The 26,945-nt window shown below is 49.4% G+C and overlaps 2 protein-coding genes and 1 long non-coding RNA gene across 7 annotated transcripts; 2 read left to right on the top strand and 1 right to left on the bottom strand.

The window, feature by feature from the left end:
• Positions 1 to 340: 340 nt before the first annotated feature.
• LOC132648092 (paired immunoglobulin-like type 2 receptor alpha) lies at positions 341 to 1,505 on the top strand. Its single transcript, XM_060368630.1, has 3 exons — positions 341 to 469; positions 588 to 708; positions 1,003 to 1,505. Exons 1-3 carry the CDS (start codon positions 467 to 469, stop codon positions 1,503 to 1,505), a joined length of 627 nt encoding a protein of 208 aa, XP_060224613.1. The 5' UTR covers positions 341 to 466.
• LOC110556752 (paired immunoglobulin-like type 2 receptor beta-2) lies at positions 573 to 25,225 on the top strand. 4 transcript variants are annotated; one of them, XM_021650672.2, is made up of 6 exons: positions 573 to 708; positions 5,226 to 5,415; positions 14,798 to 14,906; positions 15,200 to 15,586; positions 21,613 to 21,802; positions 24,323 to 25,225. In XM_021650672.2, exons 3-6 carry the CDS (start codon positions 14,861 to 14,863, stop codon positions 24,339 to 24,341), a joined length of 642 nt encoding a protein of 213 aa, XP_021506347.2. In that variant the 5' UTR covers positions 573 to 708; positions 5,226 to 5,415; positions 14,798 to 14,860; the 3' UTR covers positions 24,342 to 25,225. The 4 variants fall into 4 exon arrangements, with proteins under 4 accessions (XP_021506347.2, XP_060223929.1, XP_060223931.1 ...); XM_060367946.1 differs by having other exon boundaries at positions 577 to 708; positions 5,229 to 5,415; XM_060367948.1 differs by lacking the exon at positions 573 to 708 and adding an exon at positions 2,540 to 3,171 and having other exon boundaries at positions 5,229 to 5,415.
• On the bottom strand, positions 12,272 to 16,269 carry LOC110556759 (uncharacterized). Of its 2 annotated transcripts, XR_009586356.1 has the most exons (6): positions 16,195 to 16,269; positions 15,429 to 15,522; positions 15,231 to 15,308; positions 13,405 to 13,531; positions 13,095 to 13,241; positions 12,272 to 12,979 (listed from the first exon to the last, which is right to left on the bottom strand). It is a non-coding gene; the product is annotated as an uncharacterized LOC110556759 (long non-coding RNA). The 2 variants fall into 2 exon arrangements; XR_002476911.2 differs by having other exon boundaries at positions 12,272 to 13,241.
• Positions 25,226 to 26,945: the final 1,720 nt, after the last annotated feature.

The raw sequence follows: 26,945 nt of genomic DNA, 5'->3' as shown, positions 1-26,945 counted from the left end.
TGTCAATACCCTGATTGGCTGCTCACTCTTTACCCCGTCTGATGACTCGGGCTTGGCATGCTTAGCGTGCTTACGCAATCCGCGCATGCGTACTGGAGGTTGTTTACAGTTTTGAGGGTGGAATGTCAGCGCCATCTGGTGGCATCTGAGTCTCAGCTTTCCACAGTGAGATTCTCAAGGAGAGACTCACTCAGTCAGCATGGCAGGAGACATAGTGACAGTCAGACTGAGGAGGGGGAGGGCAGGGTTAGATGAGATTCACAGAGGAAAAGAAACAGTGTGAATATAAGCCACACAGGAAATGGGAAAGAGGAGATGAGTCAGAAGGTCAAGGTGGAAGAGAGGAGAGCTCAGCCAAGGTCAAGGCCATATCTCCAGACAGACATGGGGGCTGGGCTCAAGGGCAGCCATCTTGTCTGTGACCACAAGGGAGGCTCTTCTGCAACATGGGAGAAGAAGAAGCCAGATGGTAAAGGAAGTCGCTGGCCTCAGGGAGGTGGGGATGGGAGGCTCTGCTGCTCTCCGTCCTCCACAGGAGAAGGTCTGAGGATGTGGGTCACCTCACCCTGATTCTCTGTTCTCCTGAGCACCCCAGTGTCCTCCCTGGGCCTCCTCTTCTGCCTGTGGCTCTGCTAATGTCATTTCCTGGAGAAGCTCTGGCCATGGCTTGGCTCCTGCTTCTGCTGCTATCAGCATGTCTGCAAGCTGGTGAGTGTGGGGACCTCACTAGCAGGGACTGAACCACAGGAGGAGACACAGGGCTGGGAGGAGTGGGCTGTCATGTGGACAGGGATCTGCTAGAGGAGCCAGCCAGGCCTCTCTGCCCAAGAGACAGCTCATCCCTCAGAGTGAGCCTGACCCAACCCTCCCCTGTCTGTCCTTTCCCTCCAGTCCTGGGGACAGTCCTGCCCTTGTCCCACACCTGCCTGTGAGGAAGGGTCAGGAGGCTCTAGGTTGTCCTTTCCATCCCCTGCTTGACCTCAGATTCCCCATCCTTCCCAGGGAACTCAGCAGGATCCAACAGAGAAAATTCCTATGGGGTGAACCAGCCAGCATGTCTCTCTGGTGTCCAGGGCAGCTCCATTGAGATCCCATTCTCCTTCTCCTTCCCCTGGAGGTTGGCAGAGAATCCTCAGATGAGAATAACGTGGAGATGGAAGCACTACCATGGGGAATTTATCTACAACTCCACCCCGCTTTTCATACATGCGCATTTCAAGAACAGGCTCACCCTGGACTGGACACTGGGTCAGACATCCAGAGTTTTCAGAATTTGTGACTTGAAGGGGGATGAGCAGGCCACATACTTCTGCAGAGTTTATGTGCAAACGACAGAAGGCATGAAGCTGTGGCAGTCGATTGAGGGGACCCAACTCATGATCACCAATGATGAGTACCCCCCATGTCAGAATTCAGTGGCCCCAAAAGAAATCGTTTTATCCAATCATTTACCCACAATCAGTGCAGAGATGGCACAACATGAGAAGTACTTGCAACAGTATTGAAGAGAACCCTGTGGTTGGCTCATCAAGTTTTTACATAATTTTACTTTTTTGGCCAAATTCAATAGCACTCTCCTTTGTGATTTTTTTCTTTCATGTCTAAGCAAAGATCCCTGGTGACCGATCCTTTTCATTCAATTAAAAATAGATTCTTCTCTTGGGTAATAAATCCAGACCACAACTTCCCCTTCCTCCACTCCCCTCTCCCAGACCCCCTCAACTCCCCCCCGCTTCCTCTTCAGGGAAGAGCAGGCCTCCAAGAGAGCACAGCCAAACAGGGCAAAACAAGGTCCACTAAGGCAAGAGCCCTCCTACTGAGGCAGAGGAGGGTCTCAAGAGCAGGCAAAGGAGTCAGAGACTCGCCCCACTGCCAGGAGCCCCACACAAGCCAACAGCCATGATGTCTACACAGAGAACTGTGCAGACCCGGGGCTGCTTTTACCCTCTCTTACAGAACAGCATGCATTTCCGGCCTGTCTGTCCGTTCTGTTCCAGTGTGTCTTCGCTTTCAACTGTACTTATTATTGTTGTCTGTGTGTGCACAGGCACATGAGGGCCATGATTCACATGTGCTCAGAGGCCTTCCTGGAGCAGATTCTCTCCTTCCACCATGCTTTGATGTGGGGTTTCCTCCTGTTGTCTCTGCCTCCCGTCTTGGGGTTCTGGGATTGCAGATATCCACCACATCTATGCGGGTTCCAAGGGATTAGATGTTGTCATACTCATAGTGGGTACCTTTACCTTAATTTGTTCTTAATTTGTTAACTTTTTAATGTGTGTGTTTATATGTCAGGTGTGTTTGTGTGGACATACATTTGTAGGGCAAATAGCAACCTCAGAAACCTTTCCCTTCCTTCCTTCCTCCCTTGGTTCCTTCCTTCCTTGGTTCCTTCCTTCCTTCCTTCCTTCCTTCCTTCCTTCCTTCCTTCCTTCATTCCAGATGGTGCTCAGGCTTTGTGCTTCAGAGGTATCCTAGTGTCCTAGTTAGAGTTTTTATTGCTGTGAAAATCACCATGACCAAAGAATTTGGGGAGGGAAAAAGGGGGTTTATTTGTCTTACACATCCGGATCCCATTCCCTTATCAAAGGAAGTCAGGGCAGGAACTCCAGGCAGGAACTGAAGCAGAAGCCATGGGGAGTGATGCTAACTGGCTTGCTTTTCATGGCCTGCTCAGCCTGCTTTTCTTACAGCACCCAGGATCACCTGCAGGAGATGGCCCTGCCCACAGTGAGCTGGGCCCTCCCATGTCAGTCACCAGTCAAGAACACATCCTGCAGGCTCACCCACAGGCAATCGATGGAGGCGTTTTCTCAGTCCAGTTCCTCTTTCCAGACAACTCTTGCTTGGGTCACACTGCCAGTGATGGTGACGATGGTGACGATGCTAACCAGAACACAGGCAGAACAGCTTTGTGGACTGAGCCATCTCTGCACTTCTCCTGTCCCTTCTCCTCTCAGAACTACATTTTCTTAGTGATTCTAACTTTATCCGTGTCAATGGCTGATGCAATGTTTGCATCTCAGCCATTACTCAAACATCCAGAGTCCTCAGAATCCTGAACTTGAAGGAGAAAGACCAGGACATTTACTACTGCAGTTTATCTGCAAACAAGAGAAGGCAGGAAGAGCTGGCAGTCGATTGATGGGACCCAACTCACAATCTCCAATGGTGAGGCCCCCTGGCTCAGGCCTTGATACTTGTGGCTTCCTTGTCCCTACATGTCACCTCAGGCTCCACAACTCTCAGCTTTGTTTCATATTCCTTTATCTAGGCTCTCCCACATCTCTGTCAACAGCATTGTTTCTCATAGTTGTGACACGCCTTTGCTTCCTCTTCTGCCTTGTCTGACATTCTCTCTTAAGAAGAACAACACCCCACTCTAAGCTTCAGCAGCTAACTCACTCCCTTGTTCCCAATCTAACCCTGCAGTCCAGCCCACAGTCACTTCCCATGGCCTCAAGGGGGATTAACTCCTCCAGGATGTCCCTGACTCTCCTGGGCCTGTGTCAGGGCTCCCATTGGTCCCTGTGTGCAGATCTCCTCACAGCTCCAGCCTCAGCCCAGAACACACAGTAGGTCCCACTGGATGTTCTTGGTGTCCTCTGTCCAGGTGGAAACTGACCCCTGTCACCACAGTGTCATTTCCCCTCCTAGCTGCCAGGACACCTCTATCTCCTCTCCATGTCCCAGTGCCTCTCTCTCCCTCCTTTCCTCACCTCACCCACACAAGCCCCCAGGCTCTGCAGTAACGTGTCCCCATTTTCAGGCTGAGGTTGTTCTGTGCTGTGGTCCCTGATGCAGAAGTAACTGTGTCCTCTGCACGTGGAGCCCTGGGGAGCAGCCTTGTCACTGTGTCCTACACATGGCCCCACAGGAGCTGGGGACTCGGTGCTGTGGTGTTTATCTTGACCTTGATCTGTGGTGCTTTTTCTGTATCTTTTTACTTTTGGGGGATTATTTCTACTATTATTATAATATCTTTATAAGGCAGTGTTAAACCACTTAGTCATGGCTCTGCTAAAACTATGTAGACAAGGCCAACCTTGAACTCACAGAAATCTGCCTGGCCCCTGCCTCCTCATGCCGACATTACAGGCTGGCTCACTCATGAAAGGATGCCCACAGCACAGTGCTCTGTGTAGTCTGCAGATGCCAAGGAAGGGAGGAAAGCAGCAGTTTCATGGTCTAGCTCAAGGGTTCTCACCCTCCTTATGCTGAGACCCTGTAACACATTCCTCACGCTGTGATGACCCAGACAAAAACACTGTGTCATTATTACTGGATAATTGTTATTTTTCTACTCTTATGAATCATAGTGTAAATATCTGATGTGCAGAATGCCTGATTTGCACCCCTGCAGGGGAGTGACCCACAGACTGAGAACCTCTGCTCTAAAATTTCCAGATAGGTAAATATTGAGGATGTAATCTGCAGTGATGCTTAAGAGCAAAGGAATATACCTGACTTCACACTGAGTAATACATGTCCAGTTAAAATAACATATTTTCTAATACACATTTTCATGTATACAGTGTGTGTGGACACATGGGAATGTTAAGTCAGAGATGTATGTGAGTGTGTGTGTGTATATCTATGTGTGTGTGTTCGTGAGTTCACATTACTTCATATGGAGGCTAGAGAAGGGCCTCATGTGCCACACACATTATTTTTGGGGACAGGCTCTTCTGCTGGCTTTAAGTTTGACATAGACACTAGGTTGGCTGGCCAGTGAGCCAAGGCTGTGCCTGTCTCCACCTCCTCAGTTCTGGGATTACAGCTCACTTAGCTCTTGTAGCTGTGGAACTACATACATAGACCAGGCTGCCTTTGAACTCACAGAAATCTGCCTGCCTTTGCCTCTTGGGAGTCATTCCCTCCTCACCTGCTCTTCATGTGAACACGAACTATTAAACTCAGATGCCAAGGCATGAGCAACAAGCCCGATATGGACTAATCAGAGCTGTGTGTTACACACTTATGTCAAAAGTCCCTGTGTTTCTATGGCTTAGTTATCTGGGAACAAACGCAAATCTGAAGACACAGCCAGGACAGTGGGGAGTGTGCATTTGAGCTTGCTGTCCTGAGCCTCAGCCTTCAGCATTTGCTCCCCTCTCTGTGTGGACTTCTGACAGCTGCTCCCATCACACAGAGGAGACAGTGTGTGACACTCAGCCCTCCCTCCCTCCTCCAGGAGGATGTGCTCACTTTTCACTTCTCCCCAGCAGGCAGCACCACCATGAGGAACCCCTCCACACTCCCCTCTGCAGTCACCACAGCTGGAAGCAGGGACACAGAGGGTAAGAGGAGCCCTTCACTGGTGATCCTGGGACCCATGGTCGGGATGGTGGTGACCAAGGCAGTGCTCATAACCGCCATCTCTGTGTTGCTGATCTTCCTCTGGTGGAAGAAAAGGTGAGTGTCCAGGACAGGCGGTCACCTGAGTGTCCGCACTGGGAGTGTTCTCCGCTGTGGGGGATGAAGAAGGGCCTGTGCAGGGAACAGGAAAGAAAACAGAAGGATGTACAGGTGGCTGAACTAAGCAAGTACTGACTCTGGCCTGCTCTCCTTAGAGACCAGCTGAGTGTCAGAGGAGCAAATGCAGGTGAACACAGAGCCTTCTCTAAAGGCCTGCAAGGAGGCATTCAGCAGCCTCAGGGGACAGCTTCTCACTGGGAAGGAGCTGTGGTCTCAGGGAGACCAGCATTCAGGGACAACACCTCACAGGAAGGGAAACCTAGGAAAATAGACAGCTGAGTGAGTTGGGGATCTGCAATAAAGTGAATGTTGAGAGCATGGTGTGCAATAGACTCACAAATACAAAGACAATGTGAAGGAAGAACCTAGAGACTAAAAGAGGCAAGGTTAAAGATATTTTCATAAAACTGTTTGTTTTTCAGTTGTTGTCTTAACCCGGGTATCATGCAAAGCATTGAGACTCTATTACATTTGTTTAATAATAGGCTTCACAACACAAGAACTGAGCAGTTGTTGCTCTGTAAGACCTGGGGTCTCACAGCTCAGGAGTTTAAGATCACGCCCTTCCCAGAAACTCCCCCAGACCAAGACTCGTTGCAAAAGCAAGAGGTTTATTAACCATTGCACAATTGGGTCACCCCTGCCGGTCAGCAAAGAGTGGCACCGGGAGACAAGGGTCTTTAGGTTTTTAAAAGAAAAATTGGGGGAGATTTGAAGTTGTAGTCTTGGCAATTCAGGATTGGATGAGGAAGCTATAAAGTAAGATAATTGGTTAGTCTTAGGTGCTCAAGTTTGGCCAGTCCTACCAAGTGTGGATGCAGCTGCAATTGAAGGTGGGGGTGGTTAGCTCATCCTTGAAGATTAGGGGCTACAGACTTTTGGCTGGAGGTCAAAAGCTACTCAGAAGAAGTCTAGGTTCATTGCTAAGAAACACTATCTCGAAGACAAGGGTCTGGTCCTTCTTTTGCTGAGTGAAGGTCATTGCTTGCTTGCCCTTTTTTTTATATCTGTCCTCACAGATAGGGTCACATTCCTCCATTCTCTGGAAAGGTACTAAGAGGCTTTACCTTAACCTTGACCTAAAACTCAAAACTATAGGCTTTAGAAGACATATAAATTACAAAGTTAGCCTAACCCTTTCAGCTCAATTCTAAATCCTTTACACTAATTCAGTTTCTTCCCAGTTAACATCCCAGAGATATTTGCATTTTGTAGCTTTCCTTCCTGAGCTCTCTCCTGCTCCCTCCTGGACATCTGCCTGTCTCTCATTCTACTGGTTTAATCCCCTACTTCCTCCTCTAGCTCCTCATCAAGAAGATCATAAGAACTCCAGCCCGCTTCTCTCCCCTGCTCCTAGACTGGCTGTAAGCTTCTTAATTGCTATATCAGGGGACAATTAGGAAACACTGTTTATACAACACTGTGACAGGAGATTCAACAAGGCAAAAGATCTGTACTCTGAGAACATAACACTCTTGAGTGAAATTACAAAACAGCCAGTGTGATGGCTCAGTGGTGAAGTGTTTGACCCACAAACACAAGGGCATGAATTTCTTTCCCCACACCCACATAAAGTGTCGGCAGATTCTTGCACAGGCAGAGAACTGGGATCCCTGGGGCTCACTGTAATTTACCTACTGGGAAGACCAGAGCCAATGACAGACCTGTCTCAAGAGCTATGGTGGAGAGCTCCTACAGGACAGTTCCCAGGGTTGTCCACTACCATGTACAAGTGTGTGCCCATATGCCAATATTCACAAACATGTGTGTACTGCCTGACAATAAACTTTTTAATAGTGAAGGAAATACTGAAACAGGTAAGGATATTCCCAGATGCCAGAGACAGCTGCAAAGTTGAAGAGTACCTGAGTGGGGAGTGAGGATGGAGAGAAATAAAGCAAGAATAAGGGATCAGCTAGAGAGGACTATCTGTAAATACTGAAGCCCAGAGTTCATTCAACAGCTCCTTTTTATACACAAAGAAAACAAGTTATATTAGCACAAGGAAGGGGTTCATGGCGCAGTCAAAGTTGTGTTCTTAGACCAACACTCTGTAAAGCAGAAATGGTCCAAGGTCACAGAAGCAAGTTAAAGGAGCTTGGGAAAACATCTCGTTAATGGTGTCTCAAGGACATGGTGAAAACATGTTTTTCACTGAATACTCAGTAACAAAGCAGCTTGCCAAGCAAGCAGCTCTCAACAACCAGAATAAAATTTTATACATTATGACCTTACAAGAAAAAAAAAAAAAAATCTGAAAATTCAATGCAATCCCTACTCCCATCCCAATTGCAATTTTGGAAAGATAAACTATTTGTCTTCTAACTTTCACAAGTATTCTAAGAAACAAAAATAGAGACACAGTGACAGACACCCTAATCCAAGCACAGAAATAGAGAGAAAAGAGTCACTTCAAAGTCCTGCAGTTACACAGGAAGTTCAAGCCCAACAAGGATTCCACAACAAGGACCTTGTACACACAAATGAGAGCCCAGTGTGGACACAGTTTAGAGCAGATTTAAGGCCAGGGAGACTGAATGACCCAGGACAGAGGCAGAAATGAGGAGGGAGTGGACTGTGATAGAAACCCAGACATAAAAATGTGACTGTGCAGCCCCTGGCAGCAGAAAGACTCAGCCTTCAATAGGAAAGAGCAGCAGCTGAGAGGTTGGACAACAGCAGCCTGGGAGGCAGCAGAAGGGTGACCAGGACTCAAACCAGGAGGCAGAATCTGCAGGGAGGCAGGAGCCTGCACTCAGAGGGAAAGCTGGAGAGACAGGCTCCAGGGAGGGATAAAGGAGGCATCATGGGGAGTGCACAGGAGGGAAGGGGGAAGGGAAGAAACAAGAGGTCAAGGGAAGGAAGCAGAGGGACACAGGACATGGCCATGGCTCAGGGAGCAGCAGAGCTTTGCCCTGTGTGGAGCAGGACAGCTGAGGACTGGCCTCAGGGCCTGGTGACTCTCACAGTTGTCCCTGACTGGCTGCTGAGAGCTGTTTGCTGCCCTGGGCCCCTCATGTTGTCTGAAGACAGAGAACAGCTGAGAGGCAGCATGGAGGACCAGCATGGCTGCCACACTGACACTGTTTCTTCTCCTACAGGCAACAGACTGAAGCCTGAACCTTAGGCAGCAGATCCTGTCATCCCACGGAGCAAGTGAAGGGTTGGTTGGGAGGTTTATTAGGAGAGGCCTGCCAGGGGCCAGAGAGATGGTCCAGTCAGAGAAGCATGGCTCACGGGTAGGAGGACCATAGTTTAGGCCCTGAGCACCCACATTATAAGCCAGGGATGGGCAAGAACTTGTAATCCAGCTTTCAACAAGCAAGAGACAGGCAGAGTCATGGGGCTGTATGTCCAGCTACTCTAGACTAATTGGTGAGTTTCAGGCCAATGAGAGTCCAGGTATTTAAAACCATGAGGATTCCTCCTGTGACAAATCATGGACATAACATTGTTCTAAATTTATTTCAATTATGGATTCTAAAATTATAAATAAATGAGCATAAACTATTCTCAGTCAGTGAGATAGTGCTGTGGGAAGAGGAGCCTGCCACCAGCATGCTGACCTGGTTGTGATAACGGGAGAACCACATAGTACAAAGTGAACAGTGATCTGGAAAGAGTGACTCCCTCTCAGGGTCACACACACGTGCCTGGTGAGAAACCGTGTTGGTGAGACCTTAGCTAACAGACCTCCAGGTGCCAGGATCTCTCACCAGGGAGGGGAGCTGACATCACAGTAGTGACTGGTGGCCTCACACCCTGCTTCCCACCCCCTTCCCTGCCTCCTGCCTGGGAATCATGGCTGCAGGATGGGGCTGAGAACATCCTGTCCTTGGACAGCAAGAAGAGAACCCCACATCTGCCATGTGGGCTCTGATTCCTGTCCTTGGATCCCAGGTCATCCTGTCTATCTGTGCCCCTGAGAGCCTGGCTGTGCTGTTCTCTGTCTGTTCCTGGAATCAATAACACTTTTAATAAATGTCTTTCTCCCAGAAATCCTTCTCAGAGTCTCCCTGACCCTGCTCCCACACACACCCCATATGGAACTCTCAGAGAGTGGAAGATTGTATCCAGGACACAAGTCACAGGGAGAGAGGCAAGGACCATGGTCCACACTGAGATCCACTGCCTGAGAATCCTGCCTCCTCTCTCCCTTACTCCCTGACACTGCCATCTCGTCCACAGCCTCAGCCTCCATGCTCCACATCAGGCCACAGGCCATGGCTGCCTGGGTCCCATGTTGGCTTCCTTTCCTCACTCGTCTAAATAGATGCCCTCACTTCCTGATTTTCTGTCATGTTGATATTCTGGCCTCTGGGATCTCTCCTGGGACCAAACTTCTGTTCCAAGTCCACTCTTTCTTAACATTTGACGGTCAGAGGGTCAGCTTCTACCTAAGAGAATGCCGGGACCCAGGACAGCATCCTGACTGCCCCATAAGACTGGAACCAGGCTGCTCTTACAGGCAGAAGAGGTTCCTGGCCATGCCTGGTAGAGATGGCCAATCTCAGGGAGGCATAAATGCAGCTCTTATTCCTCCAGCCCCAAGACCCCAATGTACCTCAGTCACAGCCCTGGATCAAGTCAGCACCAACCCTGAGAGACTAACTGAAGTATGAGGCGTCATGGGGGGTCTCCAAGGCTTCTCCTGGCTAAAGTGAAGTCTCCTGGGGCAGCTGTGAGAGTTTGGACATGTCTAACTGGAACCAGGCCTGCTGAGGAGGAACTAGGCAGCAGCCATGGTCACAGTGGGCCTGATAGCCAGGTGATATTTCTCTGAGATCCCTGAAGTGGTCACTTAAGCAGGATGGAAGGATAGAGGCCTGTCTAGTCATGTAAAGAGTCCATTTGTCAGCCCCAAGCCACACACAACTGACCACAGAGAAGGGGCATTAAAGTTGTTGCTCAAATGGTCTCGTGACCTCCCAGGTTCTTTTCCATTGTCCAATAGGGAAAAACCACAACGGGGCCACAGCAAGGATTTACACAGAACCAACATTCTCAACAGGTGCTGAACCCCTGGTCAGACACAGGTAGGGAGACTGGGTCTCTGATCTCCCTCAAGAAAACATTATGGTCCCACGAGGAGCAGACATCGGTTTCTAGCCTGGCTACCAGAGTTTGGGTTTGTGTCCCTGGCCTGAGCCAGTCAGGAAGAAGGCAAGTAGAAGAAGACAGACTTCGTGACATGTTTCTGTAACTCCTTTTCATTCCATCTTTCTTTCAATTGCTTGGATTTTCAAAGCAGGGTTTCTCTGTGTTACAGCCCTGGCTGCCCTGGAAATGGCTCCGTAGACCAGGCTTACCTAGAACTCAGAGATCTGCCTGCCTCTGCCTGCCTCTGCCTGCCTCTGCATGCCTCTGCCTGCCAAGCGCTGGCATTAAGGGTGTGTCTCACCACCTGCAGGCCCAGGCCAGGGATTTAAATGATTAACAGAGACGGGAAATCTTGAATTGGAATCTACCATTAGTACCTACTTATTCTGAGGACAGCCTGGACTAAATAAAACAAACAACAAGCAAACCAGTTCTCCAGACAGCACAAAGGAGCTATAATTTCCTTTGGTTGGAGATGGAGAACTTGAAGGTGATAACACTTTTTTTTTTCCCAGCTGTATGTAAACACCTTTTCTGACTATTAATAGTTTTGTATGTTTTTCTCTGTTTCTGGTTTTGAGACTGGGTCTGTCTCTTCTGTGGCTCTGGCTGTCCTAGAACTTGCTATGTGGACCAGGCGGGCTTCGAATTCGGAGCTCCTCTGCATCCACCTCCCACATTCTCAGATAAAGCCATGCACCTGTCTTCCTGGCCTGCTAACAGACTTGTTTCCTCCTTTGCTTGCTTTGGTTTTGTTTTTAAGCAGTGTATATAACACTGAGGAGGGAGGTGGCAGTTCCTCCTTTTCTCTGAGCACACACTCGATGGCACGTGTGTAAAGGCTCTGGCCTCGGGCATCAGCAGAAGCTGGAAAACCTCCTACCACAGCAGCAGGTGACAGGCTGGACCCCCAGTCCTGCTCACGGGGCCTTCAGGACCCAGGACAGAGTCTCTCCCTGGGTGCTACCTGGGGAGAAGTGCAGAGCCTGCTGCTGGGGAGGCAGGGAAGCAGAGGAGGGAGATGACCATGATGGGGTCAGCTAGGGGAGAGAGGAAGGCCTGAGAGGGCGGCAGGGCAGCCATGCTGCTGTGAAGCTGCAGTTGCAGCCTGGGCGCCCTGTCCACACCACCAGCTCATCCTCCCACCATCACCAGTGGCCTCTCCACTCTCCTCACCCCCAGTCGGGGTGGGTTTTTGGGTTCCATCTGCGGCCTGTGTGCTGTCACCAGGAAGAGAAACCTAGCAGTGCATGGAGGTGTGTGTCAGGAATGGAGAACAGGGGAACAGTTGTCATCTGTGAGGTCCTCAGCTGCTCAGGGCCCACAGAGCCTGCAGGGTGTGTTGTTGGGGAGGTGTCTGGAGGGGGAGGGGTCAGAGGGAAACAGGAAGGTTTGAACCTCTGCTCTCCCCCCCGCTGTCATGGGATAACCCAGCTGGGTGTAAAATCAGAGCGTGTGGAAGCTGAGGACAGTGTCAGGAACTGCAGTCTGAGGAGTCACAGAGCCTGGACAGCCAGGATCCCTCAAGATGAGGCCTGGGGAAGTCTGTGCAAGCTGGTCAGCTGTGTAGGAGCCTTGAATGATGTGTGTGTGTGTGTGTGTGTGTGTGTGTGTGTGTGTGTGTGTGTGTGCAAGTGTGTGCAAGTGTGTGCACATATATGTGAAACCCAGAGGACAACCTTATTCACTGAGACTCGGGACTCCATCCACCTTGGCTATCAACCTTGGGATTCTGTGCTCAGCCGGATGGTATATTGATATGTGGGATTGTTGTTTTGGTTTGGTTTTTTGTTTTGGTTTTCTGGAGACAGAGAAACTAGATCTAAAGACCAGGCTAGCTCCAAACTCACAGAGATGCATGTGCCTCTGCCTCTCACAAGTTAGAATTATAATCACATATGACCAAATGCACTTAAGATTTTTTGTTTTTTGTTTGTTTATTTCAAATTACACTGCTTGTTATTCTGTGGCATGAGGGCACACTTGTCTCTGAGATACACCCAGGTCCCAACACTGCAATCTGACACTGCCAGTGGTCACATGTATGCAAAAGCCCCTGTGTGCACACCAGAACCCCAGGCTGCTCTTCCACAGAACGTCTCCTCCCCTGGGAAAGCATCATGGCTGGAGGGCCCGTCACTGGTTTGGGGAAGCAGGACCACACTGCAGGAGACTGCCCACAGCGTCCTGGACAGAAATCACACCCACAGCAGGGTGTCCATGGGGATCCAACTAGTCCAGACTGGAAGCAGAGCAGAGCCCAGGACTTGGGTTAGGGAGCCAGCAGGGGGCAGCAGTGGGGCTGAACACAGGGGAGCTGGGGTCCTGCAGAACCTGCCAGGGCTGCTGTGAGTGTGCTGGGACAGAAGCTGACATGTGGCCGTCCTGTCAGGTCCAGACCCTGCTTAGGAGAGTCAGACATCAGCTCATCTTTTACCCACAGGCCCCAGACAGTGAGGGAAAGGCAGATGGAACCTGGAGGTGAGAACTCATGGCCAGGAGTCACCCTCACAGACCTTGCTGAGGGTAAAGACGGGGTTCCCCTGGTACAGTGCTCGCTTGCCTGGCATGCTCAGAACCAAGATTATCCTTGCAGCAGCATATGAAGGGGCATGATGGTGCACACCTGTAATCCAGGACTTGGGAGGCCCAGACAGCAGCATCTGCAGGAGTTCAAGATCAACTCCATAACAAGTTCAAGAATCAGCTTGGGATCATTGAGACCCAATTTAAAAACTCAGAAACAAACAGATAGAAAGCACGTTGTGACAGAGACAGTCAGCCCAGACCCCTCTCCTAACTGACTGTCCATCTGGGGTAACTCACCTAGAGCCTCTGTTCCTCGTCTTTCCTAAGTGTAGGATGGACATAGGAGTGTGTCCATATGCAGCTGGCAGGGAGGCCAGGAGAGTTTGTGTCAGGCTCAGGTCAAGGGGTCTGAGGACCGTGGATCCTGGGAGGAAAGCAGAGAAAGCAGACATGAGAGGTGGGAAGTCTGAGCGCCTGCAGAAAAGCATTAACAGGACAATCAATGCCAGGAACACTGAGGAAATTGGACTTGATCTCTATTCATGATGCATTTCCCTGCTGCAATCATGTCTTCCTGCCCTCCAGGGAGCTGACAGAACCTCCTCATGAGAAAGGGTAGGAAGACTCTCCTACAGAGCCAGCCCTGAGGCTGCCACTGCCTCTGTCCCATTTCTCATGACTTCACCGAAGTCACAGGCCAGCTGTGTCCACGCTGAGTGGTGTTCCAAGCTGACACAGTGCTGCTCTGAGCCTTCTTGGCCTGCTTAGGCTAAAAAAGGTTCTGATGTGAGATAACTAGAGGGAGTCACTCAAGAATTTCTGAAAGAGCCACCTCAGAGGCTGTACTGAGCCAGCAGACTGAGTCCCTGAGGGCACTGAAAGTCTGCAGAACTCAGTGTGACTAGAGTCCAGTCACCAGCCATGTGGAAATCACGTGACATGTGCCAGCTCTTATCTGATCCTGGTATCCTCTCTGAGTGTGTGTTATAGTCCCAGTCAGGGGAGGCAGGAAGACTCCTCTAGAGACCAGAGTGGCCTTGGAGTCCCTGTCCAAGAAGCCCAGCACATTGGAGACCTGGCAGCAGGGAGCAGGGCAAGGAGGGGAGGATCCGACAAGACTTGATTCTCCTGGGCACTGTGAAGAGTCCCAGAAAGGCAAGACAAGAGCAAAGGGCAGATGAGGGGCCCAGGAGGGCAGGGGGACTGTGCCAGGGATGATCGAAGAATGTGTGTCTGCACCTTCTCCTCACTGTGTCTGAGGTGAGATTCTCAGGGAGAGACTCACTCAGTCAGCATGGCAGGAGACATGGTGACATTCAGGCTGAGGAGGGGGAGGGCAGGGTTAGAGGAGATTCAAAGAGGAAAAGAAACAGTATGAATATAAGCCACACAGGGAATGGGAAAGACGAGATGAGTCAGAAGGTCAAGGTGGAAGAGAGGAGAGCACAGCCAAGGTCAAGGGCATTTCTCCAGACAGAAATGGGGGCTGGGCTTAAGGGCAGCCATCTTGTCTGTGACCACAAGGGAGGCTCTTCTGCAACATGGGAGAAGAAGAAGCCAGATGGTAAAGGAAGTCACTGGCTACAGGGAGGTGGGGATGGGAGGCTCTGCTCCTCCCCGTCCTCCACAGGAGAAGGTCTGAGGATGTGGGTCACCTCACCCTGATTCTCTGTTCTCCTGAGCACCCCAGTGTCCTCCCTGGGCCTCCTCTTCTGCCTGTGGCTCTGTTGCTCTCATTTCCTGGACTCTGGCCATGGTTTGGCTCCTGCTTCTGCTGCTATCAGCATGTCTGCAAGCTGGTGAGTGTGGGGACCTCACTAGCAGGGACTGAACCACAGGAGGGACACAGGGCTGGGAGGAGTGGGCTGTCATGTGGACAGGGGTTTGCTAGAGGAGCCAGCCAGGCCTCTCTGCCCAAGAGACAGCTCATTCCTCAGAATGAGCCTGACCAACACTCCCCTGTCTGACCTGTCCCACCAGCCCTGGGGACAGTCCTGCCCTTGTCCCACACCTGCCTGTGATGAAGGCTCAGGAGGCTCTGGGTTGTCCTTTCCACCCCCTGCTTGACCTCAGATTCTCTCATCCTTCCCAGGATGCTCAGCAAGATCCAACAGAGAAAATACCTATGGGGTGAACCAGCCAGCACGTCTCTCTGGTGTCCAGGGCGGCTCCATCGAGATCCCATTCTCCTTCTACTTCCCCTGGAGGTTGGCAGAGGATCCTCAGATGAGAATAACGTGGAGATGGAAGCACTTCCATGGGGACTTTATCTACAACTCCACCCCACTTTTCATACATGAGCATTTCAAGAACAGGCTCACCCTGGACTGGACACCAGGTCAGACATCCGGAGTTTTCAGAATTCTGAACCTTCAGGAAGATGACCAGACCTCGTATTTCTGTAAAGTTTTTCTGCTAACGACAGAAGGCAGGAAGAGCTGGCAGTCGATTGAGGGGACCCAACTCACCGTGACACCTGGTGAGGCCCCATGACCCCATGGCCTGACTTCTCGTCCCCCTGACCTCCTTATACCATATAGGTCATTAGGAAGCCTGCACTTCTGATCATTTTCCCAGATTTTTCTTTCTCTCTGTCATCTCCTCTGATCTGCCAAAGTTACCTTTCCTCTTCCCATAAGCATCTTAGCAGCCCTCCCTGAGCTGGTCCCTCACTGTACCCTCAGATTCAACCACCCCAGTTTTGGACAACATGGCCCAGTGTCCTGCTCCTTCCTCCAGACTGTCACTGCCAGCCCACCCACCCCCATCCTGGAAATCCACCTGTATCTGGACTTTAGGATGGGGTAGCTTTCATGGGGTCCTGCGTCAGGGCCTTGGTTAGACCAGGTTTTACCCAGTACCCGGAGGCCTCCACACATATGTTCCTGTAACTCAATCACCACCCTCCTCCCCCGCCTTCCACAGTAGGTGTTCCCTGGTCCCCATGGATCCCCTCCCCCTCTGGGTCTCCCTCCTTCCCCAGTACCTCACATCGCCGCCTCAGTGCCCTTTTCCCCTCCCTCACTTCCCTCTTCTTCCTCCTTCCTACCATCCCCCTCTCTCCCACAAAGGCCCGTGTATCCTCACCACTATCGGGTGTTATGGCTGTGTCACCTCCTCTGTTGCAGCTGTAACTGCAGCTTCCACAGAGTTTGCACGGGCCCAGCCCAGTCCCTGTGTGAACCTTACCCCACCACCTGTCAGTCACCGCTGCTGGGCATGCTCAAGGTCATTTCACGAGGGAGACCAGAGGCCAGCACAGCTCAGCCCCTGCCCAGGCTCACGCTGGTGACACACAGGCCTTGACAGGGACCTTTGCCTCCACCTTCTTTCAGCCAGAACAGGATCAGCCTCTGCTTGAGCTCACTGGATGCTTGTCTCCATTCCGTCTGGACTCTGTGGAGCATGTATGTAAGTGTGACCATGTATGTGCATGTGTGTGTGTGTGTGTGTGTGCACATGTGCTTGTGTTTGTGTGTGTGTGTGTGCTTGTATGTGTGTGTGCCTGTGTCTGTGTCTGTGGGTGTCTGTGGGTGTATATGTCCCATTTTGTGCTTGTGTGAGGCCAGAGCTGGACATTGGGGTCCTCCACTAGTAAGTCCCCCTTTATTCCCTTGAAGCAGGGTCTCTCCCTGAACCTGGAACTCGCTGTTTTGGGGAAGGAAAAGGCTGTGAAGCCCAATTGATTCTCTTGTCGCCATCTCCCACAGTGTAACAATTGCAGGTTCTCACAGGGCCAGTCTTGTAAAATTAGGTGTATTAAGTGTGAGGAAGGAAACCCAAGATTACCTGGCCTCCACACACACACACACACACACACACACACACACATGCACACAAACACACATACACACATAGATACATATACACACATAAAAACTCATGCAAAACTATGTGTGTGAAAAAATGTAATAAAAATACTTTTTAAGAAAATAAAATATACAATTGTCAAATAATAATCACTGATTACGTTGCCAGGGTTCAGCAGAGCCAGTGGTAAATGGGTTTTCCCTTCCAGCTTAGTCCCCACCTCCCCCTGGGAAAGTCCTGCCTCATCTTCACCCCTGTCCTGGTTCAGGATAAGCTCCGGAGCCTGAACTGGCCAGGCAGCCTTCTGTCTACAAGGTTCCCTACATGGCCTTTGCTGAAATTCTGTTCTTCCCAGCCCCAGCCTCTTCCTCCTGCCCTTGAGCTAATCTGTTAGGTTCTTGGCTGACAATCAGTGGAAGGCAGCCCTGTCTTTCTCTGCTTCAGTCAGGCAAACCATGTTTTTCCTCTTGTCCCCAGGGCCACATGGACAAAGGTTCTCACCTCTACTCTGGGTTCTTTACTCAGTTCTTTTTAAAGTTTAATTCATTATCTGAATATTTTATAAATATTCAAATTAATAATAAAAAGACATTTTTCCTTTCATTACTTTCTTATAGAGTCTCATGTAGCCCAGGCTGGCCTCAATCATGCTCTGTAGCTGAGGATGACCTTAAACTCCTGATTCTCCTGCCTCCACTTCCCAGGTGCTGGGATCACAAAAGTATGTCACCCTCCTGGTGTGACCCTCCTGGGATGGGACTCAGGGTCTTGCTTATGCTAGCCATACACTCTACCCACGGAGCTACAACCACAGGCCCCAAAAGAAATCGTTTTATACAATCATTTGCCCACAATCAGTGCAGAGATGGCACAACTGGAGAAGTACTTGCAACAGTATTGAAGAGAACCCTGTGGTTGGCTCATCAAGTTTTTACATAATTTTACTTTTTTGGCCAAATTCAATAGCACTCTCCTTTGCGATTTTTTTTCTTTCATGTCTAAGGAGAAAGATCCCTGGTGACAGATCTCTTTCTGTCAATTAAAAATAGACTCTTCTCTCACGTAATAAATTCAACCACAACTTTCCCTTCCTCCACTCCTCCAGCTCCCCTGCACTCCCCTCTCCCCAGATCCCCTCCCCCACTGCTTCCTCTTCAGGGAAGAGCAGGCCTCCAAGAGAGCACAGCCAAACAGGGCAAAACAAGGTACAAGGCAAGAGCCCTCCTACTGAGGCAGACAAGGGTCTCAAGAGCAGGCAAGGAGTCAGAAACTCGCCCCACTGCCAAGAGCCCCACACAAGCCAACAGCCATGACGTGTACACAGAGAACTGTGCAGACCCGGACTGCTTTTCACCTTCTCTTACAGAACACCATGCATTTCTGGCCTGTCTGTCCCAATCTGTTCCAGTGTGTCTTCGTTTTCAACTGTACTTATTATTGTTGTCTGTGTGTGCACAGGCACCTGTGGGCCATGATGCACACATGCTCAGAGGACTTCCTGCAGCAGATTCTCTCCTTCCACCTTGCTTTGAGGTGGGATCTCCTCCTATTGTCTCTGCCTCCCATCTTGGGGTGCTGGGATTGCAGATACCCACCACACCTATGCGGGTTCTGAGGGATCAGACATGGTCAGACTCTCATAGCAGGTGCCTTTATCTTAGTTTGTTCTTAATTTGTTAACACTTTAATGTCTGTGTTCAGGTGTCAGGTGTTAACAACTGCATGTGTTTGTGTGGACATACATCTGGAGGCCAGATAGTAACCTTAGAAAACTTTCCTTTCCTTTCCACCTTCCTTCCTTTCTATCTTTCCTTCCTTCCTACCTTCCTTCCTTCCTTCCTTCCTCCCTTCTTCTTTCCTTCCTTCCTTCATTCCTGATGGTGCTCAGGTCTTTTTGCTTCAGAGGTATCCTAGTGTCCTAGTTAGAGTTTCTATTACTGTGAAAATCACCATGACCAAAGAATTTGAGGAGAAAAAAAAATGTTTATTTCTCTTATACATCCAGATGCTACTTGCTTTATCGAAGGAAGTCAGGGCAGGAACTCCAGGCAGGAACTGAAGCAGAAGCCATGGGGAGTGATGCTAACTGGCTTGCTATTCATGGCCTGCTCAGCCTGCTTTCCTTACAACACCCAGGATAACCTGCAGGAGATGGCCCTGCCCACAGTGAGCTGGGCCCTCCCATGGCAGTCACCAGTCAAGAACCTGTCCTGCAGGCTCCCCCACAGCAATCTGATGGAGGCGTTTTCTAGTCCAGTTCCTCTTTCCAGACAACTCTTGCTTGGGTCACATTTCCAGTGATGGTGACGATGGTGACGATGCTAACCAGAACACAGGCAGAACAGCTTTATGGACTGAGCCATCACCTCACTTCTCCTGCCTCTTCTTCTCAGAACTACATTGTCTTAGTAATTCTAACTTTATCCTTGTCAATGGCTGATGTGATGTTTGCATCTCAGCCATTACTCAAACATCCAGAGTCCTCAGAATCCTGAACTTGAAGGAGAAAGACCAGGACATTTACTACTGCAGAGTTTATCTGCAAACAAGAGAAGGCAGGAAGAGCTGGCAGTCGATTGATGGGACCCAATTCACAATCTCCAATGTTGAGGCCCCCTGGCTCAGGCCTTGATACTTGTGGCTTCCTTGTCCTTACATGTCACCTCAAGCTCCACTACTCTCAGCTTTCTTTCATATTCCTTTATCTAGGCTCTCCCACATCTCTGTCAACAGCATTGTTTCTCATAGTTGTGACACGCCTTTGCTTCCTCTTCTGCCTTGTCTGACATTCTCTCTTAAGAAGAACAACACCCCACTCTAAGCTTCAGCATCTGCCTCACTCACAACTCACTCCCTTGTTCCCAATCTAACCCTGCAGTCCTACCCACTGTCACTTCCCATGGCCTCAAGGGGGATTAAATCCTCAAGGATGTCCCTGACTCTCCTGGGCCTGTGTTAGGGCTCCCATTGGTCCCTGTATGCAGATCTCCTCACAGCTCCAGCCTCAGCCCAGAACACACATTAGGTCCCACTGGATGTCCTTGGTGTCCTCTGTCCAGGTGGAAACTGACCGCTCTCACCTCAGTGTCATTTTCCCTCCTAGCTGCACAGGACACCTCTGTCACCTCTCCCCACCCACCCCTTGTCTCCTCTCCATGTCCCAGCGCCCCTCTCTCCCTCCTTCCCTCACCTCACCCACACAAGCCCCCAGGCTCTGCAGTAACATGTCCCCATTTTCAGGCTGAGGCTGCTCTGTGTTGTGGTCCTTGATGCAGAAGTAACTGTGTCCTCTGCACATGGAGTCCTGAGGAGCAGCCTTGACACTGTGTCCTACACATGGCTCCACAGGAGCTGGGGACTCTGTGCCATGGTGTTTATCTCGACCTTGATCTGTGGTGATTTTTCTGTATCTTTTTACTTTTGGGGGATTATTTCTACTATTATAAGATTTTTATAAGGCAGTGTTAAATCACTTAGCCATGGCTCTGCTAAAACTGTATAGACAAGGCCAACCTTGAACTCACAGAAATCTGCCCGGCCCCTGCCTCCTTGTGCCGACATTACAGGCTGGCTCACTCATGAGAGGATGCCCACAGCACAGTGCTCTGTGCAGTCTGCAGCTGCCAAGGAAGGGAGGAAAGGAGCAGTTTCATGGTCTAGCTCAGGGGTTCTCACCCTCCTAATGCTGAGACCCTGTAACACATTCCTCATGCTGTGGTGACCCAAACAAGAAAACTGTGTCATTATTACTAGATAATTGTTATTTTTCTACTGTTATGAATCATAGTGTAAATATCTGATGTGCAGAATGCCTGATTTGCACCCCTGCAGGAGGGTGACCCACAGGTTGAGAACCTCTGCTCTAAAATCTCCAAATAGGTAAATGTTGAGGAATGAATCTGCAGTGATGTTCTAGAGCTAAGGATTGTACTTGACTTTACACTGGGTAATACATGTCCAGTTAAAATAATGTATTTTCTAATACACATTTTCATGTTTAAAGTGTGTGTGGACACATGGGAATGTTAAGTCAGAGATGGATGTGAGTGTGTGTGTGTATATCTATGTGTGTGTGTTCGTGAGTTCACATTACTTCACGTGGAGGCTAGAGGAGGGCCTCAGGTGCCACACACATTATTTTTGGGGACAGGCTCTCCTGCTGGCTTTAAGTTTGACATAGACACTAGGTTGGCTGGCCAGTGAGCCCAAGGCTGTGCCTGTCTCCACCTCCTTAGTTCTTGGATTACAGCTCATTCAGCTCTTTTGCTCTGGAGCTACAGACATAGACCAGGCTGGCTTTGAACTCACAGAAATCTGCCTGCCTCGTCCTCTTGCTAAGAGTCATTTCCTCCTCACCTGGTTATTCATGTGAACACTAACTATTAAACTCAGATGCCAAGGCATGAGCAACAAGCCGCTATGGACTAATCATAGCTGTGTGTTACACACTTATGTCAAAAGTCCCTGTGTTTCTATGGCTTAGTTATCTGGGAACAAACGCAAATCTGAAGACACAGCCAGGACAGTGGGGAGTGTGCATTTGAGCTTGCTGTCCTGAGCCTCAGCCTTCAGCATTTGCTCCCCTCTCTGTGTGGACTTCTGACAGCTGCTCCCATCCACAGAGGAGACAGGGTGTGACACTCAGCCCTCCCTCCCTCCTCCAGGAGGATGTGCTCACTTCTCACCTCTCCCCAGCAGGCAGCACCACCATGAGGAACCCCTCCACCCTCCCCTCTGCAGTCACCACAGCTGGAAGCAGGGACACAGAGGGCCAGAGGAGCCCTTCACTGGTCATCCTGGGAGCCATGGTCGGGATGGTGGTGGCCAAGGCAGTGCTCATAACCCCAATCTCTGTGTTGCTGATCTTCCTCTGGTGGAAGAAAAGGTGAGTGTCCAGGACAGGCCCTCACCTGAGTGTCCCCACTGGGAGTGTTCTCAGCTGTGGGGAATGGAGAAGGGCTTGTGCAGGAAAGAGAAAATGAACAGAAGGACAAGACGGGGGTGAATTCACAAAGGACTGACTCTGGCCTGCTGTCCTTAGAGACCATCTGGGAGTCAAAGGAGCAATATCAGGTGAACACAGCGCCAGCTCTTAAGGCCTGCAAGGAGGCATACAGCAGCCTCAGGGCCAGCTTCTCACTGGGAAGGAGCTGTGGTCTGAGGGGAGACCAGCATTCAGGGACAACACCTCACAGGAAGGGAAAACTAGGAAAATAGACACCTGAGTGAGTTGGGGATATGCGATAAAGTGGATGTTGAGAGCATGGTGTGCAATAGACTCACAAATACAAAGACAATGTGAAGGAAGAACCTAGAGACTAAAAGAGGCAAGGTTAAAGATATTTTTATGAAACTGTTTTTTTTAAGTTGTTGTCTTAACCCAGGTATCACACAAAGCATTGAGACTCTATTACGTTTGTTTAATAATAAGCTTCACAACACAAGAACTGAGCAGTTGTTGCTCAATTCTAAATCCTTTACACTAATGTGGTTTCCTACCAGTTAACATCCCAGAGATATTTGCGTTTTGTAGCTTTCCTTCTTGAGTTCTCTCCTGGTCCCTCCTGGACATCTGCCTGTCTCTCATTCTACTGGTTTAATCTCCTACTTCTTCCTCTATCTATTCTTCACCTGGATGTCAGAAGGTCCAGCCCTCTTCTCTCCCCTGCTCCTAGAATGGTTGTAAACTGCTTTATTGCTATATCAGGGGACAATTGGAAACACAGTTTATACAACATTGTGACAGGAGATTCAACAAGGCAAAAGATTTCTACTCTGAGAACATAACACTCTTGAGTGAAATTACAAAACATCCAGTGTGATGGCTCAGTGGTGAAGTGTTTGACCCACAAACACAAGGGCATGAATTTCTTTCCCCACACCCACATAAAGTGTCGGCAGATTCTTGCACAGGCAGAGAACTGGGATCCCTGGGGCTCACTGTAATTTACCTACTGGGAAGACCAGAGCCAATGACAGACCTGTCTCAGGAGCTATGGTGGAGAGCTCCTACAGGACAGTTCCCAGGGTTGTCCACTACCATGTACAAGTGTGTGCCCATATGCCAATATTCACAAACATGTGTGTACTGCCTGACAATAAACTTTTTAATAGTGAAGGAAATACTAACAAAGGTAAGAATATACTCAGATGCCAGATACAGCTGCAAAGTTGAAGAGTACCTGAGTGGGGAGTGAGGATGGAGAGAAATAAAGCAAGAATAAGGGATCAGCTAGAGAGGACTATCTGTAAATACTGAAGCCCAGAGTTCACTCAACAGCCACTTTTTATACACAAAGAAAACAAGTTATATTAGCACAAGGAAGGGGTTCATGGCGCAGTCAAAGTTGTGTTCTTAGACTACCACTCTGTAAAACAAAAATGGTCCAAGGTCACACAAACAAGGTAAAGGAGCTTGGCAAAACATCTCATTTATAGCTGTCTCAAGGCCAGGGTGAAAACATGTTTTTCACTGAATACTCAATAACAAAGCAGCTTGCCAAGTAAGCAGCTCTCAACAAGCAGAATAAAATGTTATACATATGACCTTATAACAAAAAGCAATCAAAAAAATCAATGCAATCCCTACTCCCATCACATTTACAATTGTGTAAAGATAAATGATTGCTTTTCTAACTTTCACAAGTATTCTAAGAAACTAAAATAGAGACACAGTGACAGACACCCTAATCCAAGCACAGAAATATAGAGAAAAGAATCACTTCCAAGCCCTGCAGTTATACAGGAAGTTCAAGCCCAACAAGGATTCCACAACAAGGACCTTGTACACACAAATGAGAGCCCAGTGTGGACATGGTTTAGAGCAGATTTAAGTCCAGAGAAACTGGAAAACCCAGGACAGGGTCAGAGATGAGGAGGGAGTGGGGTGTGATGGAAACCCAGAAATAAAGACTTGACTGTGCAGCCCCTGGCAGCAGAACGGCTCAGTCTCCAATAGGAAAGAGGAGCAGCTGAGAGGTGGGACAGCAGCAGCCTGGGAGGCAGCAGAAGGCTGACCAGGACTCAAACCAGGAAGCAGAATCTATAGGGAGGCAGCAGCCTGCACTCAGAAGGAAAGCTGGAGAGACAGGCTCCAGGGAGGGAAAAGGGAGGCATGGGGACTGCACAGGAGGGAAGGAGGGAAGGGACATGAGGTCAGGGGAAGGAAGCAGAGGGACACAGTACATGGCCATGGCTCAGGGACCAGTAGAACTTTGCCCTGTGTTGAGCAGGACAGCTGAGGACTGGCCTCAGGGCCTGGTGACTCTCACACCTGTCCTTGACTGGCTGCTGAGAGCTTTTTGCTGCTCTGGGCCCCTCATGTAGTCTGAAGACAGTTAAAAGCTGAGAGGCAGGATGGAGGATGAGTATGGTTGCCACACTGACACTGTTTCTTCTCCTACAGGCAGCAGAGTGAAGCCTAAATTCCAGGCCGCAGAGCCTGTCATCCCACGAAGCATCTGAGGGGCTGGACAGAGGTTTATCATGAGAGCCCTGCCAGGAGCCAGACAGATGGTCCAGTCAGAGAAGCATGGCTCACGGGTAGGAGGAGCGTAGTTAGGCCCTGAGCACCCACATTGTAAGCCAGGGAGGGGCAGGAACTTGTAATCTCAGCCCTGGAAAACCAAGAGACATGGAGAGTCTTGGGGTTGGATGTCCAGCTATGCTGGACTAACTAGTGAGTTCCAGGCCAACAAGAGTCCATGTCTTTAAAAACATGTGGATTCCTTTGGTGATGAATCATGGATGTAACATTTTTCTAAATTTATTTCAATTATGGATTTTGAAATTATAAATAAATGGACATAAAATATTATAAGTCAGTGAGATAGCTCAGGGGGAAGAGGAGCCTGCCGCCAGCTAGCTGACCTGGCTGTGATTCCTGAGGACACAAAAGGTACAAAGAGAAAGTGACTCTGGAAAATGTGACTCCCTCTCAGGGTCACACACAGGTGCCTGGTGAGAGACCATGTTGGTGAGTCCTTAGCTAACAGACCTCCAGGTGCCAGGATCTCTCACCAGGGAGGGGAGCTGACATCACAGTAGTGACTGGTGGCCTCACACCCTGCTTCCCACCCCCTTCCCTGCCTCCTGCCTGGGAATCAGAGCACATACCTGCAGGATGGTGCTGGGAACATCTGTCCTTGGACAGCTAGAAGAGAACCCCACTTCTGCCATATGAGTTCTGATTTCCTGTCCTTGGATCCCAGGTCATCCTGTCTGTCTGTGGACATGTGAGCATGACTGTGCTGTTCTCTGTCTGTTCATGGAGTCAATAACACTTTTAATAAATGTCTTTCTCCCAGAATTCCATCTACAGTCTCTCCTGACCCTGCTCCCACACACACCCCATATGGGACTCTCAGAGAGTTGAAGATTGCATCAGGACACAAGTCACAGGGAGAGAGGCAAGGACCATGGTCCACAAAGATCCACTGCCTGAGAATCCTGCCTCCTCTCCCTTACTCCCTGACACTGGCATCTCGTCCACAGCCTCACCCTCCATGTTCCACATCAGGCCACAGGCCATGGTTGCTTGGATCCCATGTTGGCTTCCTTCCCTCACTCGTCTAAATATATGCTGTCACTTCCTTATTTGCTGGGAGCCAAAGCTATTTACTGATGCCAAAGCCAAATAGTGAGCAAAGGTCATTTAGTGGAGACCTAAAGCTATTTAGTGAAAGAGTTATCTAGGACCCTAAGTCATGGGTAATAGGTTTGTGAGGACATCCGTCTGTTAGTTTTAGAGCATCCGTGAGATATCCCAAGAAAACATCCTGACAGCATCTTGCAGGTGCAATATTCAAGCCATGAAAGCACTCTTCCTATCTCCCACAGCAGGAATTAGCCTCCCCCCTTTCCTGCCTTCTCTCTATACAAGTCTGGTGAAATTTTCTAATAAACAAGGGCTTGATCAGACACACAGACTTGGCTTCCTTCTTCACGTCTCTTTGTCCCCCCCCCCATTCTTTTTACACACACCCTATAGGACCTCGTTGAACTCCTGTGGGTCGGACATTCTGGCGCTCAATGTGGCCTAAGTGTGTCGGGACTGAATTGAAAGTCATTCTTTGTGACCACAAATCTACATAGGATCTAGTGTTTCTACTGGGAAATGAAAAAGCTCCTGCATAAGAGGTCTCCACAGAGCCACCCGCCTGTGAGTTTGATATGAGAGGTAAGTCAGAATGATGAATTACAGGACAAGACTTGAGTTAGCATGACTTATTCTTACAGGGTCTCAAGAAGTCCCTCAAGACGCGGGGAGTAAGTGTAAAGAAAAAGGAATCTCACAAACTAAAGAGTTACTTGGGAAATTAGAGCAGCCAAACAGACAAAAAAAAAGTACTTCTAAGGTTATTTCAAATGTTCATAAAGGAGCTCAAACAGATTTCTGTAATTTGAGAGCAAAAATATAATTTAGGAGCTAGATAGTGAGGATGAAACAGAGTCAGAGGAAGAAACTGCCAAGTCTCATAATTTAGACTGGCCTCCTGTGCCTGCTTTCCTTGTGCTGTTTCCCTTCTACCAAAACAAAGAAAAAAGGCCCCAGGCAGAATGGTGCAGAGAAGATCTGTAGCTCGGTGAGCAGGAGGAATGGGGACACTACATGTCTCCTTCCCCCTCTGTTGTAAGCGGTTCATAATATTTACTATTGATTTATCTTCTGGTAATGCTGCTGTTAATCCTCAGCAGCTGTATAACCAAATCACCACACGGAGGCTGGGTTTTTAAGTTAACCTTTTTTTTTTTTTTAAGTTAACCTAGAACACAATGCTGGGCAATATTTACTCCCTCCTAAACCTTCAAGCCCTGAGTTTCCTAACATTAGATTTCCCACATTATACTTGCTTTTTGTGAAATCTTAGGTCTGGTTCATGCTCCACATCCTCCAAGATCTCTCCTCCAGCTCTGCTCTCCTTGTTCTCCCCTCGGCCCTTCTCCTGCCTTCTGGCTCCTCCCCTCGGCCCTTCTCCTGCCTTCTGGCTCCTCCCTTCTGGCTCCTCCCCTCTTTCCTGTCCTCTGGC

The sequence above is a fragment of the Meriones unguiculatus genome, chromosome 15 (genome assembly GCF_030254825.1).
Source record: "Meriones unguiculatus strain TT.TT164.6M chromosome 15, Bangor_MerUng_6.1, whole genome shotgun sequence".
Taxonomy (NCBI): Eukaryota; Metazoa; Chordata; class Mammalia; order Rodentia; family Muridae; genus Meriones; species Meriones unguiculatus.
The sequence above is the reverse complement of the archived record's forward strand: the minus strand, read 5'-3'. Positions and strand labels throughout refer to the sequence as shown.